The 15970-nt window shown below is 39.5% G+C and overlaps 1 protein-coding gene across 1 annotated transcript in view; it reads right to left on the bottom strand.

The window, feature by feature from the left end:
* Positions 1-14915: 14915 nt before the first annotated feature.
* The window catches only part of LOC127619194 (uncharacterized), a 37253-nt gene continuing 36198 nt past the window's right edge, over positions 14916-15970 (bottom strand). The window contains exons 3-4 of the mRNA XM_052091998.1: positions 15512-15825; positions 14916-15207 (exon numbers count right to left, since the gene is read on the bottom strand). Of these exons, the coding sequence (XP_051947958.1) occupies positions 15512-15825 (314 nt within the window). The 3' untranslated portion in view covers positions 14916-15207. The remainder of the gene's footprint in view (positions 15208-15511; positions 15826-15970) is intronic.

Genomic DNA, 15970 nt, shown 5'->3' with positions numbered 1-15970 from the left:
CGTCGTCTTGCTGGGTCTGTTGGGGAATAATACCAGGTCAGTAGCTTTATTTTAGCAGTTGAGTGTAAACTATGAAATTTGAGGGATCTTATTGTTTTAATATTTTGTAATTGATTAAAGATAAGATGCTGTTTGTTTGTTGGTTTGTTTTATGATGTTAATAGTGGTGATTCAAGTGAAAAGTGGGTTCTACAGAGACTATATACATCCACAGGTGTTGAATCAACACATTTGGGGTGAAGCCTATGTTACAAAAGTGAGTATATTGATGATTGTGTACTTTTATACTGAAATGGAAATATGCGATACTGATGTGTGGTTTTGTGTGTAGGTGTGTGTGTGCCACCACTATTTTCATGTGATTTATAATTGCTTATACCATCTTTAGCTATTTGTATACCTAGAGCTTGATTCATATTTAAAGGGGTCATAACTATTATATTTATTAATCTGCTGTATTTATATGCTCTATTTATCTTTGAGCTGGCTGGGGTCATATTACAGCAGGGTTATCAGGATGGTCTGGGGATACTAAGTTTGTAATTTTATTTGGTTTTGGATTGCTGTGATTTGGCACCTGGTATCTTCAGTTTGATTTCTTTTGTTTGTTTTGTGAGGTTTGGTTTATTTGAGTACCCCAGTCCATGAGTGTTGTATTTTTAAAGTAGTATGACCTGTCTGTGAAGCTTAAGATTAAAATTACATTTTTAACCACTTTTATCACCTGCCTAAAATGCGCTTGGTCCTCCGTGTGCTGCCAAAACAACGGCGACCTGCTGAGTCATGGTCTCTACAAGACCCCTGAAGGTGTCCTGTGGTATTTAGCACCAAGATATTAGCAGCAGATTCTTCAAGTCCTGTAATTTATGGAGCCGCCATGTATCAGAGTTGTTGGTCCAGCATATCCCACAGATGCTCAATTGGATTGCTTTCTGGGGAATTTGGATGCCAGGGCAGCACTTTGAACTCTTCGTCATGTTCCGCAAACCATTTCCAAACAATGTGTCAGTGTGGCAGAGCACATTATCCTGCTGAAAGAAGGCATGGCCATCAGGGAATACCATTGCCATTAAGGGGTGTTCCTGGTCTGCAGAGGTTTAGAAAGGTGGTATGTGTCAAATTTACATCCACATGAATGGCCAGACCCAGGGTTTCCCAGCAGAACATTGCCCAGAGCATCACACTTCCTCCACTGGCTTGTCATCTTCCCACAGTGCATCCTGGTGCCATCACTTCTCCATGTAGACGGTGGACACGTTCATGGCCGTTCACCTGATGTAAAAGAAAATGGGACTTTTCAGACCAGGCAACCATCTTCCATTGCTCCAAAGTCCAGTTCCAACGCTCACGTGCCCATTGTAGTCCCTCTGATGGGGGATAGGGGTCATCATGGGCACACTGACCAGTCTGCGGCTACGCAGCCCTATAAACAGCAGGGTGCGATTCACTGTGTGTGGTGACACATTCCTTCCGTAACATCATAAAGATTTTCTGTGACTTGTGCTACTGTAGACTGGATCGGATCAGACCAGACGGGATAGCCTTTGTTGCCCTCGTGAATGGATAAGCTTTGGGCACTCAACACCCTGTCTCCGGTTTGAGGGTTGTCCCTCCTCAAACCACTCAAATCAAATCAAAGCACTTTATTGTCACACTACCATGTACACAAGTGCAACAGTAGGTGAAATTCTTGTGTGCAGTTCCGAGCAACGTAGCAGTCATGACAGTGACGAGACATATACCAATTACAGTAAACAACATACTTAGACAAAACAATTTACAAATCAAATGTACACATACTTACACAACACAATAATTATATACAATGTACAGTAAACAATACACTCAATATACAATACACAATATACAATACAATAAGTAAGGAGTATATGAAATATATATATATATATATATATATATATATATATATATATATATATATATATATATATATATATATACACACATATATATATATATATATATATATATATATATATATATATATATATATATGAAGTAGTATATTGAGTCAGTCAGAGAATATGTTGACAGTCCAGTATGAGATTATAGATGAATAAAGTGCAGTGCTAATTATTGATCGTGATAGATCAAGTGTTCAACAGTCTGACTGCTTGGGGAAAGAAGCTGTCATGTAGTCGGCTGGTGTGGGTCTTGATGCTGCGATACCGCCTGCCTGATGGTAGCAGTGAGAACAGCCCATGACTCGGGTGGCTGGAGTCTCTGATGATCCTTCGAGCTTTTTTCACACACCGCCTAGTGTATATGTCCTGGAGGGAGGGAAGCTCACCTCCGATGATGTTTCTGGCAGTTCGCACCACCCTTTGCAGGGCTTTGCAGTTGTGGGCGGTGCTATTGCCATACCAGGCAGTGATGCAGCCAGTCAGGATGCTCTCTACAGTGCTGGTGTAGTACCGTGTGAGGATGTGTTGGTTCATTCCAAACTTCCTCAGCCGTCTCAGGAAGAAGAGGCGCTGGTGAGCCTTCTTCACAACGGCCTCAGTGTGGACGGACCATGTGAGTTCTTCAGTGATGTGGACACCGAGGAACTTGAAACTGCTGACTCTCTCTACCGGTGCTCCATTGATGGTGATGGGGCTGTGTTCTCCGTCTTTCCTCCTGAAATCCACCACAAGCTCCTTGGTTTTACTGACGTTGAGGGAGAGGTTGTGCTCCTGACACCCATGTGTCAGAGTGTGCACCTCCTCTCTGTAGGTGCTTTCATCATTGTCAGTGATCAGACCTACCACCGTCGTATCGACAGCAAACTTAATGATGGCATTGGAGCTATGTGTTGCCACACAGTCATATGTGTACAGTGAATACAGTAGGGGGCTGAGAACACAGCCCTGTGGGCTCCAGTATATAGGGTCAGTGATGAAGAGATGTTGCTGCCCATTCTAACCACCTGACGTCTGCCTGACAGGAAATCCAGAATCCAGCTGCACAGCGAGCTGTTTAAGCCCAGAGCCCGGAGTTTCATATCAAGCTTGGAGGGCACTATGGTGTTGAATGCTGAGCTGTAGTCTACAAACAGCATTCTCACATATGTGTTCCTTTTTTCCAGATGGGAGAGAGCAGTGTGTATTGTAGATGCAATGGCATCATCAGTGGAGCGGTTGTTGCGGTAGGCAAACTGCAATGGGTCCAAAGAGGGGGGCAGAACAGAGCAGATGTGATCTCTGATTAACCTCTCAAAGCATTTGCTGATGATGGGGGTCAGAGCAACAGGACGCCAGTCATTTAAGCAAGTGATTGTGGCTTGCTTCGGTACAGGTACAATGGTTGATGTTTTGAAGCATGTGGGGACTACAGACAGGGAGAGGGACAGATTGAAAATGTCCGTAAAAACACCAGCAAGTTGATTCGCGCACGCTCTGATGACGCGGCCCGGAATGCCGTCTGGACCCACAGCTTTACGGATGTTCACCCGTCGGAAGGATCGGGTTACATCCACAACAGAGACGGAGAGTAAATCAACCTCTGTAGCGTCAGCCGCGAGTGCTCTCTCCGCGAGGGCGGTGGTGTTGTCCTCGAAACGAGCATAAAATGTATTAAGTTCGTCCAGGAGAGATGCAGCGGTGTTCACAGCGGAGTCTTTATTCCGTTTGTAGTCTGTGATGGTATTAATTCCCTGCCACATACTTCTGGAGTCAGTGGTGTTGAACTGACCTTCAAGTTTGTGCCTGTACTGGCGTTTGGCTTCACTGATAGTGTTACGGAGGGCATAACTGGCTTGTTTACGCTCCTCCGTGTTAGAAGAATTAAAAGCTGAGGACTGCGCATTGAGTGCCGCGCGAACCTAGCCGTTAACCCATGGTTTCTGGTTGGGGTATATCCGTATTGTTTTGGTCAGAACAACATCCTCTAAGCACTTCCTGATGAAACACGTTACGCTGTCAGCGTAAACCTCGATGTCGTCATCAGAGGCTGACCGTAACATCTCCCAGTCCGCGTGATCAAAACAGTCTTGTAGCGCAGAGTCTGATTGGTCCGACCAGCACTGGATCGTTCTGAGGGTGGGTGCTTCCCGTTTCAGCTTCTGCCTATAAGCGGGCAAAACCAGAACGGAAGAGTGGTCCGATTTGCCAAATGGGGGGCGGGGGAGGGATTTGTAGCCATCCCGGAAAGGAGAGTAACAATGATCTAAAACCCGGTTCCCTCGTGTGTTGAACTTTATTTGTTGGTGGTATTTTGGAGCGATTGTTTTGAAGTTGGCTTTGTTAAAGTCCCCGGTAACAATGAACGCAGCCTCAGGGTGTGCGGTTTCCTGCTCACTTATACACCCATACAGTTCCCTGAGTGCCCGGTCTGTGTCGGCTTGTGGGGGGATGTACACAGTAGTGATGATGACCGCTGAGAATTCCCACTGTCGATAGGTCCTCACTGCTGCTATCCTGCTGTCACCCCACAAGCCTTGCCATTTCAGAAATGCTCTGATGCAGTCGTCTGGCCATAATAGTTTGGCCCTTGTCAAAGTCACTCATGTCTTTACTCCTGCATTAAATATGTTGACTATGAGAACTGACTGTTGGCTTACCATCTTATCTACCCAGACCTTGACATGTGGCTTTGTTAGGAGATGATCAACATTATTCACGTGGTCAAAATATTTAGGCTTATATGTGTATGTTTTCAATAATTGTAACATAGTTTTTTATGGCCAAATTAATGTGGACACCTGAACACTACATCCATATATGCTTGTTGAGAATTTAATTTAAAAACCAAAAGCATTAATCATGAGTTGTCCACCCATTGTTGCTATAATAGCTTACACTATTCTGGGAAGGCTGTACATTAGATTTTAGAATATGGCTGCAGGGATTTATGCCCATTTAGACAAATAAGCATAAGTGAGGCCAGGCACCGATGTTGGATGATGGGGACTGGTTGTTCCAATTCATCCCAAATATGTTCAGTGGTTTTCAGGTCTGTCTGTGTGCAGGCCAATCAAGGTCTTCCACGACAGTCTCAGTAAAGCATTTCTATATGGACATCACTTTGTGCAAAGGGACGTTGTCTATTAAAATTTTTTCCTTAGGACATTGAATGGCAGTATGTTAGATTTTATGCACCTGTTAGGTATAGGTCTTGTTGAAATAGTTAAACCTGTTTATTAAAGGGGATGTTATCATACTTTTGGCCATATAGTGTATATAGGTCCAATAGAACTTCATAATGTTTCATTCCATTCATTCTTTGCCAATAAAACTATTATAATATTGAATGTATGTACTGTATATAATACATTTCTGTTTTTCTGTCAATGGATTTATGACAGCTAAGACAAATCCACCCTAAGTCAGCTACTTATATGACTGTAAAAGGTAGGACAGTAATTGGATTAGAATATTATGGTTGAATGAAGGAATGGGAAGACAAATAGAGGAATGTGGATTTTGAGAAGTCAACGATGAGAGTATGTCTCTGAGAGGTAAATCTCAGAATCCATTAGACACACTGCTTCTGATTATGCTCTTCCAAAAATAAGTCCTAAACATACAGTAGAGTCATAGTCAGAACTCTATGAGAAAGATAGTCTGATTGCTCAAATAAGAACATAGTTTGCTCATGAAAAAAATCATGATTTCCCCAATTTAGATCCTTCCTTATTCCTGTTGCCAATTATACTCCTCTGTTTCAATCTGTGTCTGTCTCTTGAGATATTCAGTGGAGGGCCTTTTCAGGTCTATTATACAGTGAAGTGAATTAACACATTCCTCAGAGAGAGGCTGCTTTTACCTCTCAGACACGTCTCAACGGAACTGAGCCAGATTACAGTAACTTCAACTGCTGCTGTCCCACACTGAGGGCTAGTAAGAAACCTTGACCCTGATTTTTAACACATGTTCTTATGTTGGTTCCTTTGGCAGAAGTCAAGATTAAAATAACTTTAAATGAAAGTTGACTGCAGATTGGATCTTTTTTCACCAGTTTGCTAAAACCCCGAAGGACTTTTAAAAATATCTTATGCAAAACTTAACTTGTAGAAAAAAGTTTTTACTGTAATTCAGTAAACAAAATGGAAGGTAAAGTAAAGCTATTGTACACAATGTGGAATAACCCCCCACCCCCCTCCTTTGGTATTTATAAAGATAATCCATAGCCAAATCAGGCACTGAAACACATCAATATCTTAGGACATTAGTTTAATTAATCCATACATAGCTAAGCTAAATCATTAGTTAAATACATTCTTGGTCCAGGTTCATCTGTATGACTTTCTTAAGGCGCATACCCTTAACACATACCCTTTGCATGATGAAAATCCATGGGCGAAGATGTCGTGGGCGGATACTATGTGCATGTGAAATCAGCAAAAAAAATGCTGCACTTCAAACTCTGGCAAAGTGAAGTTAAAAAGAAACTTGCCACTAAAATGATATCCTTGTCCATTGTGTGTATTCATTGTAGCTGTGTTCAAAGCATCGCCTAGACACAGAGGTCACTGCTGCAAACCAAGCAACTTCCTATTTGTCAAGGCGGAAAAGTTCACCGCAATGTTCTCCAATCTTGAACGCCACGTAAAATCCACAAGGAGCCCAAAATTCTTGATCACACCGATTCCCATTGAGATTCATGTATTTAGCCCATCGAATTTAGCAGTGCAAAGGTGTGACATGTTTGATCATGCCTTTATGTGGAACACTAATGGAATTATTTTTATGAATATCCCGGTCCACTTTCAATACAATAGTAGTTGATAGTTACTCACTTTAAATCCAAAAAAGCACCTATAAGTATCCTAAATTAGTCCATGAGACTTATGCATCATATTCCAAATCTTCTGAAGACATAAGTTAGGTTTTGGTAGGAGAAAACGTCATGGTTACTGTTGTAAACTCCGTTCCCCGAGGGAAGGAACGAGAATTTGTGTCGAATGAAGTGACACAAGGGGTATTCCTGGGACACCAAACGTACCTCTGAACATGAGAAAAGGCCAATGTCAAGTTGGCAGACAGAATTTGAATGCCCCACCCTGGACATACGGGTATAAAGGGAAGCGGGGCAGCGAGTGCCAGTCAGGATTTTGCACCAAGGAGCCGAAAATAAGGTACGGCCATTTACAGTGGTAGGTCTAGTGCTGTGGCAGGAGGGACACAAGGTCTCGTTCCTTTCCTTGGGGAACAGAGGTTACAGCAGTAACCATGACGTTCCCCTTCTGTCACTCACTCTACGTTGTGTCAAATGAAGTGACACAAGGGGTCCCATATAAAAATGCCATGCACTGTGACCGTGTTACGTGAACTACCGAGACAGGTGCAAGCAGGCTACTGCGTGCTAGATGCAACTGTGTCGGCTGCACTTAGCCCTCTCCAACGCCCCCAAAGAGGTGTCATATACAGTGCTTAGGTTCCTTGTACCACGGGAAATACATCACAGGGATTTGCCTGAAAAGGGAACTAAGCCCGTGGAGCCCGATCCCAGTACAGAGCACCTGTGACTCATAGTGGGTCTGGCCGCGAATTGCTCCGCTGAATTCGTCGGCCAGATGGCTAGAGAGGAGACCATCTAGGGAGCGACGCTTAGTGGCTAACCTGGGATAGAAGGCGATCAACTTGGTGAAGGGCGGTGTGTGCAAGCGGAACACCCGGTCGGTTGTGCCGCATAACCGAGTTCAACCGGCTCGGACCTGACAAAACATGGGACGAGACCAACTCAACCCTGAGATTGTAAAATCTGGAAAAGGATGTTGCCCTGCCCGCTGCTCTGCAGATGTCTGCTGTGAATGTTTGTTAACTATCTGTTCAATTAAATTAGTTAAATTAAGGAACAAACACTTGAGTATTCATTACTAAGTGACAAGTAACACCTTAGTTACTATTAATGGTTTATAACGTGTATTCACTACATATAAGAAATATTATAATATATAATAACGGTCCAGATAACCTTTAACTCCCAAAGAAGGAAACAGTAAGATCTCATTCATTAAAAAAGTGTTACCATGACCCTCACTTTAGAATAATGGTCCAGATCACAAGTCATTAATTCATGTTTATGTGCTAACACTTGACACATTACTTATGGGTTACCAAAAATATTTTTAAAGACCACCAGCAATATCAACCATGCTGAAGTTAATAACTGTGAATACACAGGTTAGGCACATACAGTACATCCCTATATTTCTGTAAGGTAAGCTGGCTATGATACTCTACCAGACTATGTAGCCTTGATTTAGAAAGCTGTTAAATTCATATATTAATTTCCACTAAGGACACACATGACACGCATGATTCTCTGAAGGCGCATTTCATGATTTTGTTCACAATAAAAGCATAATCCTTCACATTTTAGACACATGTTCATGTTTTGATTAGTAATTAATTAGTAGCTATTTTAAATTAGCCATAGTTAGTTAATAGTTCTCTATGAGGCAAATCAAATTGAGTAATTATTGATTACCTAACAGAAAACTACCTCAGTCATAAGTTCGCTATTACTTACTGATTGGTTAATCATGTTTCCATATTAGTTAATATTAGTAACTAAAGAGTTAATGTAATCCTACTCATTTGTCCTGCATTAATATCTGCATAGTTACCTATTAATAACGAACCGTTATTAGACCATTATTATGTGTAACCAAGTTAGTCTTTCTAGACTCTACCTTCTTTACTTGCCTTTTGCCATTGAGGTAAATGTATCAACTTATGTATTTTTTTTTTAAAAGGTTTTACATTATGAGTATGTCTGCAATAAGCAGACATCAATTTTAATGTCTTATAAAATAAAACTAAATCTGTTTTTGAAATCCAACATCAATGCACAGCGCCATCAGATTTAATACAATTTTAGGCTAATACAATGGAAACTTGGGAGATGTGATAAAACTATGACAGAGTAATATCTACTTCCACACAGGAGGTCATATTATTGAGATTTAAAGTCAACATGATGTCTGGCTTTTCACTTCTCTCACCGCAAAATCTTTGGCTAAGAGACCAGGCTCATCTTTGAAATGAGGAGAAACTTATTTCCTCTTGACCACCAGGAAGTCATAAACCTGTCAGTCAAATCAGATACATAATCCTCTGGAGTTTAATGTACCTGTATGTGTCTCGACGAGATGATAAATGGAATTATTACAGCGATTGGGATGGATTTACTGCCAGTATATGTATTATTATAATGCATTATACCTATATTCTGTCATATATTTAGCATAATGCATCTAGATGTAGAGATACATTGAGACAGAGACTTCCATTAACCTACAGTAAAAGTCTGATGCTGGCAAACATCACCAAAGAGAAACTCTTTGCATAATAGGAGTTTGAAATATGTAGCATAATCTCAAACTTCTTTTTTTTTTAATTAGACTGTTTGCATTAGAATAATTCATTGACAGGAAGACAGGTTAGCAGAGAGATATAGTGGAAGATATCCAAGTTTAAATTCCTAATGGTCTGGAAAACAGGCTCATATTGTTTAGCAAAATACAATTACTTATATCTTTCTTTTGATTTTTGGAGTGACACTTGACCTTAATTGAAAAGTTTAGATTGACCTATGGATCTGGTTCAAATAACAGGGATGAAACGACGTAACTTTTAGCTAAAGTCACCTTTCTGAAGCTAATTTCTTCCAAATTGTTCAGTAAAATGTTCTACATTTTCCTAAAATCAGTTGAAAGGGTTACTTTAAGCTTAAACACTTATAAAAAGCTTTAAATACAACCAGCAAATCAACAGAATTTACACATTTGGAACAGCTGCTGTGACTTTCTCATCTATTTCTCTGCTCATGAGATTGCATCCCTGAAATAATGAACAAACAGCAATGCATGAAGCATATATGCTTATAGCCTTGAATAAAGTTTGAATCTTCAACAATGAAAAATCTTGATCCAACTCCAGTTGGTCCTGAAACACATACGCCCTGTGGCAGCTAAACACAAATTCGAATGCAGTCTGTTTCTGACTCTTCCTGTGATGATTAACAATGCAAATTTTCTGCTGCTAACAGGGTTGTATCACAGTGTGTCTCGTCATAGGACGGATCATCATGTGGTGCGATGCTGCTGCTCTGGGCTTTGCTGTACGCACAGACTGATGAAGCAAACAGGGCACAGGGGCCAGGCACAGGGGTCTAAGCAATATTTCACAACAGCTCCAGTGGTTTTTGCACATTCTGATTGAGGGCAAACAGGGCAATAAAACAAGAGAAACATGATGAATAAAAAAGAGCGATGCAGCCTTTGAGTTAGCTTTCCTTCTTTATTGTTCTCTCTCTCTCTCGCTCTCTCTCTAAATAATTTTTTAAGCATCATACTTTGCTTCTTTTTCAAAACATTATTCAATGTCTTATATTGAGTGTCATTGTTATTTTGCAGAGGTCAGAGAATCAATTGCTCCCTTAAAAAAGGGTTAGACTGAGTGTTATAAACATGTAAGCATCAGTGTGTGCAGTTTTAAGACAACCTTTCATTTTAAAACACTGCTGCAAGGTTGCCAAGTCTGTGGTTTTCCTGCAGAAATGCGCTATTTAAAATGTTTTGTTTCCGCAGATTGGATGTTTGACAATGACGTATAAATGAAGGCTCCAGCTCTGTACTGGCTTATGTAATTGTTAAAATGGTCTGAAATCATGCAACGTGCCAAGGCCTAGAACTGTGTAGATCTGCTATTGTGCTTGCAAATATAGCCCATACTGTGTAGAGAGCATGCAGATGCAGACACAGACACATAGTGCACTTTCCTCTCGTGCGAGTAGTGCTGGGCAGTTTGCAGATCACTCAACAACGGTTGATTCATTCAGATATTTCAAAACGATTCACAGCCATGGACATCACAGCGTTACAAAAGGGAGGGCATCAGAGAGTGTGCTTATTGTCTCTGACTTTGCCTATGTTTTTTGATTGCTGCTTGTTAGGGGTGTGCAGCGAAGCCATTATATGTATTTGTATCTGTGTCTGTTCATATGATAAAATGATCTGTAGCTGTCTTGCTATGCAGATAGAACTGGATGAGGTAGGGGCTTAAACCGGAAGTATGTCAAAACTAAATGAAATGCCCATTTTTAAGTGTTAGTCTTACATTTATAGTTCCTGTTAAAAAAATATGCCATGTATATGCCTTTTCATAATAACAGCTTAATAATAATAATAATAATAATAATAATAATAAATATAGCTGCAAGCAGCAATACTGGGATCAAGCCAATTAGAGGCAGCATGAGCAGCGAAAGAAGCATCAATACACATTTTAACTTAGAATTCTGATGAATGCTGTTGGAGTTAAAGATAATAAACAAACATCTATGGCCATTTTTCTCAAGATACACTACTGTTCTATTTGCATGTACTAGATGCACATTAAAATCTCTTTCATCGGCAGAACAAAAGTGCTTGCGTCAGTTTTTATATCTACAAAGTTACATGCAATACATTTACAGACATCTATGCAATATTTCCTTTAATCCTATTTAAGCTAAAAAAAAAGTTTTGATTATACATTTGTTTTTTAATTATCATTAAAAAATATTATTTTATTCCTTTTTTCTTACCAAATGAAGCTGAATTTGTGGGATACATTAACTGTGGAATATGTTGTGGATTCTCCTGGTATTTCAAATATTAATATATGCATGAAACAGAATTTTCATCTGTGCATGTATTACAATATTATTCTGGAGACAAGAGATGTCAAGTAAAATGTGAAATGTCAAGCACACATTTTGAATGAATAATAAATACAAATTCAAACATTAAAACAAATTTAAATAAAATTAATATAATATATTATAAACAGGTGAAAGTCTTAAAGGAATTTTTACTATAGGACACCATTATTTAGTTCAATAATTGTAGTAATTGGTGAATGTCAGTGAATGTGAGTTTATACAGAAGAAACTGTGTTGTTTCTTTAAGAGAAGAAAATGTGATAGACTGTCACTGGAGAAAGTATGCTTATATCCGATTGGTTAAACATGTGGGTGGGGGCATTGAATGTATAAGAGAATCCAGGTGTGTGTAAAAAAGTTGCATGTATTGAGTAAGCAGCCTTAAGTTATCTTAAGTTATCACATGTTGGCGACGAGGATTTGAAAATCATGTGATTAAGTTCACAAGTTGCAAGAGGAAGGAATTTCTCCTCTTCGGTTCCAGTTCAACTCATGTTGTCATCGAGAGAAGAAGCAATGGTGATCGCATTGAGAAAACTCACTCCATACGACAGGAAAATACAGTCGTGGGAGGAATATTGCGAGGTACTGTCTAATGTCTTCATAGCAAATTACATTTAAGATTCTGCAAAAAAAAATATTTTCTTAGTTCGGTCAGAAGCCAGACCTACAGCCTCATGAGAAATTTGCTCAGCCCTGTTGCAGTGCTGCAGGATCTCAATACTGCCAGTATGGTGATGAGTTGAAAGAAATGCTCTATGACAGGCTGGTGTGTGGAATTGAGGCTGACAGAATACAGAGATGTTTGTTAGCGGAAGCAGACCTGACTTTTAAAAACCGTTGAAGCTGGCACCAGCTATAGCGTCTGTAAATAAAGATGTGCTGGATTTAAAATACCAAAACAAAGCATTAGGGGATGTGCATGCTAAACAGTCATTGCAGATGGTGCACAAGTTCGAGGCTCGAAACAAAACTCGTCATATCAAAAATAATTCTTCCCGTTACAGATGTAGAGCCAGAACAGTGCCGCAAATGTGGTAAGAGGGCTGTGTCGTCTTGAAAGGCGGAGCCTTAATTTTACTCTGTACGCTTACAGCAATTGAAAAGAGAAAAGTGTGCTTTCCTGGAATGAGAGGCAGAGTTTCTAGGACACAAAGTGGAATCTATGGGCCTGAGGCCCCTACCAAACAAAGTGGAAGCCCTCCAAAAAGCCCCCTCACCCAGAAATGTTACATAATTGAAAGCTAATCTGGGCCTTCTTAATTACTGCACAGATTCCTACCAAAACTGTCAACCTTGCTAGCCCCATTACACAAGTTGTTGAGAAAAAGTATAAAGTGGCAATGGGGTGCCGAGCAAAGCGAAGCATTTGAAAAGTCCAAACATCTCATTCAGTCTCCTGAGGTTCTTGTGCACTATGATACCCAAAAAGACTTGATCTTGGCTTGTGATGCATCTCCCTACAGGGTAGGAGCTGTTTTATCTCACCGTATGTGTGATGGCAAGGAGAGACCCATTAGTTTCATGTCCAGAACACTTACCCAGAGCGTAACTACTCTCAGCTTGTCAAAGAGGGTCTTGCTGTTATTTTTGGAATACAGCATTCCCACAAGTATCTTTATGGCAGAAAAATTACTATTTGTACAGATCACACACTTTTCAGAGAACTGAGAGCTGTTAAGAACACTTAACATTTTCAAAATGATCACAGATTAAAGAAGAAGAAAAAAAGACGGAGCATGTTTCAGTTTCTTTGTTTTACATAAGGAGGAATATTCCTAATAGAATAATACTCTATGGACCATTTAAACCTTTTATGGAGCATTTTTACTTTTTGTCGAAGTAAAGTCTTAACCAGTTAATTACCGTAAGCTCTGATGTGGATATAAATGTGGTCAACTTTAAGAGACAGGAAGAAGAGTTCCTATGTTAAATCACTTCAGGTCAGGAATTTAACATCACGCTTCGGTTTAGGCTATAAATAAATACAAGAGAATCACGTGTGAATCGTGTGATACATATACATAGACATTTCAAGAAGTGGAAAGTGTATATAATGACATATCTTAGTTAATATTATACTTGACAAAATCCAGACGCACACAAATAACAGAGACTGCAAACGGAGTCAGGACCACAACCATCCAATCTAAAATCTCAATTTGCACATTTTCATTCATAATATTTACACTTTAAAAATATTGGCTGCACAGATTCATAAATTCATTGTCATTTTGGAAATGTTTATTTAAAATGTTTCTTGTGCTTTTTGGATAATCAGTCACACAAATATTTTTGTATATTTTTTTGGATGAATTCGTTATTAATTTTTAAGTCATTGTTCATGCCTTTCCAAATAAGGTATTCGGCTTCGGGCACATACCGGCTGTCTGTTCACTATGCATATACATGTTTGCCAAGCAAATGAAAGGATGATCTTGGTGATAGCCCAGAGGAAAATTTTACTGCTCAAAGCTTGCATTTCTATAGCTCAGGAGACAAATTTGAGATTCTCATCTAAGCCTTATTTTAATTTCTATTTTGTCTAAAATGTTTCTCATATGTTTCTCCTAAAATTCACTAGGAGCAATAGGTGAGACAGAGGAAAATTTTACTGCTCAGAGCTTGCTTTTAGGAGACAAATTTGAGATTCTCATCTAAGCCTCATTTTAATCTCTATTTTGTCTAAAATGTTTCTCATATGTTTCTCCTAAAATTCACTAGGTGAGACAGAATAATCAGAGGGAGTCATACCTGAGACTAAAAGGAGATGCCTTGCTAATCTCAATTCGGTGTTTTTAATGACTCCTTTATTTCTCCTTTGAAAAAGAAAATGAGCAATACTGGAGCTACTATGGAGCAATATCCGAGTCTCTCGCTCACTCTCCCTCTCATGCACACAAACACACACGCACGCACATGAATTACTAATTCAATCATATGACCTTTTCCTCCTACCAGACTAGATTCACCATTCTAAACAACACAGATCATCCACTTCAGAACATCTTGATGGACCAAAGAAACAACGGACGGGAATGCTACTCTCTCTTCACTGCAGGACAGACAGAAGATCTATCCACAACCATCAGGCTTTAAAAATCTATAGCAAATGGCAGATTAGCTGATGTAATAAAGAAATAAAGAAATTTGAATATGAATCTTTATTTAAATCAAAATAACATTAACAAATTTAAAGACATTTTAAAGACAGCAAAAACTTTAAACATGGTCATTACAAAACTAAAGTGTTTTTTTTTTTTTTTGTAAAATTCTGTTTTTAAAACAGTAACAATTTTAACAATGTTATGAGCAGTGGCAGGCCAGGTTTACAACAATTCACAACAATAAACTTGAGTCTCTGACGCCAACATACATAATTTGAAAACAAGGACTTTTTGTGAACATTGTCATTTCAACAAATGTCTCTGTGTGCCCCATCCGATATTTACAGTGTTGTGGCCCTGATGCAGCATTTGTTTATGAAGGCTTTTTTGACCTTACTTTTCTCAACCGGTGTCCAACCATCCAGTGTACTACAGCGCATGACGTAAGCTGCAAGAATAAAAGAAAAGAAAGCACAAATTACAGATTGCATTGAGTAACCGCAGTTACCACAACAGTATTAACAACTTTTTTCATCCTGATACGACAAAATTCACATTGTAATATCTCTATGGATCACACATAAGGAAATGCAGCAAAACTGTGAGGACAGTGAAACAATCATAACATTTAACGTAGCTATGTGATATATGGGTATCCAACACCTCTTATTGGGTTCCCACACATTTTTTACCTATGAATTTTCACAACTTTTTCCACAAATTGTTAACAACCACATGAGCAACATACTTACTTAGAATTGCATTGACTTTGAACTTATCCAGGACTCTCTTCCCATCTGGCACCTTTCCGTGTTTCCCAAATGCCACAGCATTCTGGCACTCCTCTGCAGTAAAGAATTCATCAAAATTAGATGGATCAAGCGAAGGCAGTCCTTCTTTGCGGTTGCATGGATTGCAGCCAGGTGAGTCGAGGACAAGAAGAGGCCACTTCCTGGATATAGCTCCTGCTGCCGAGATCTGCCTTTTGGAGCCCAAACACCAGCCTGAGGTTGGATCTGTTCCACTTTGTCCAGAAAACTTCTGAATGCCTCGAGGTGCTCACCACCTGTGACACAAAAGATGTATATTACCTTACAGGGACACAGCAGTATTCATAAAGTAAAAATAAAATAAAAAGATTTCATGATTGGATAAGAGTTTTACCAAATTGTTTAAAGCTTTTAAGATTTAGCTTAAGCATCAAATAACTC

This window comes from Xyrauchen texanus, chromosome 25 (assembly GCF_025860055.1).
Source record: "Xyrauchen texanus isolate HMW12.3.18 chromosome 25, RBS_HiC_50CHRs, whole genome shotgun sequence".
Taxonomy (NCBI): domain Eukaryota; kingdom Metazoa; phylum Chordata; class Actinopteri; order Cypriniformes; family Catostomidae; genus Xyrauchen; species Xyrauchen texanus.
The sequence above is the reverse complement of the archived record's forward strand: the minus strand, read 5'-3'. Positions and strand labels throughout refer to the sequence as shown.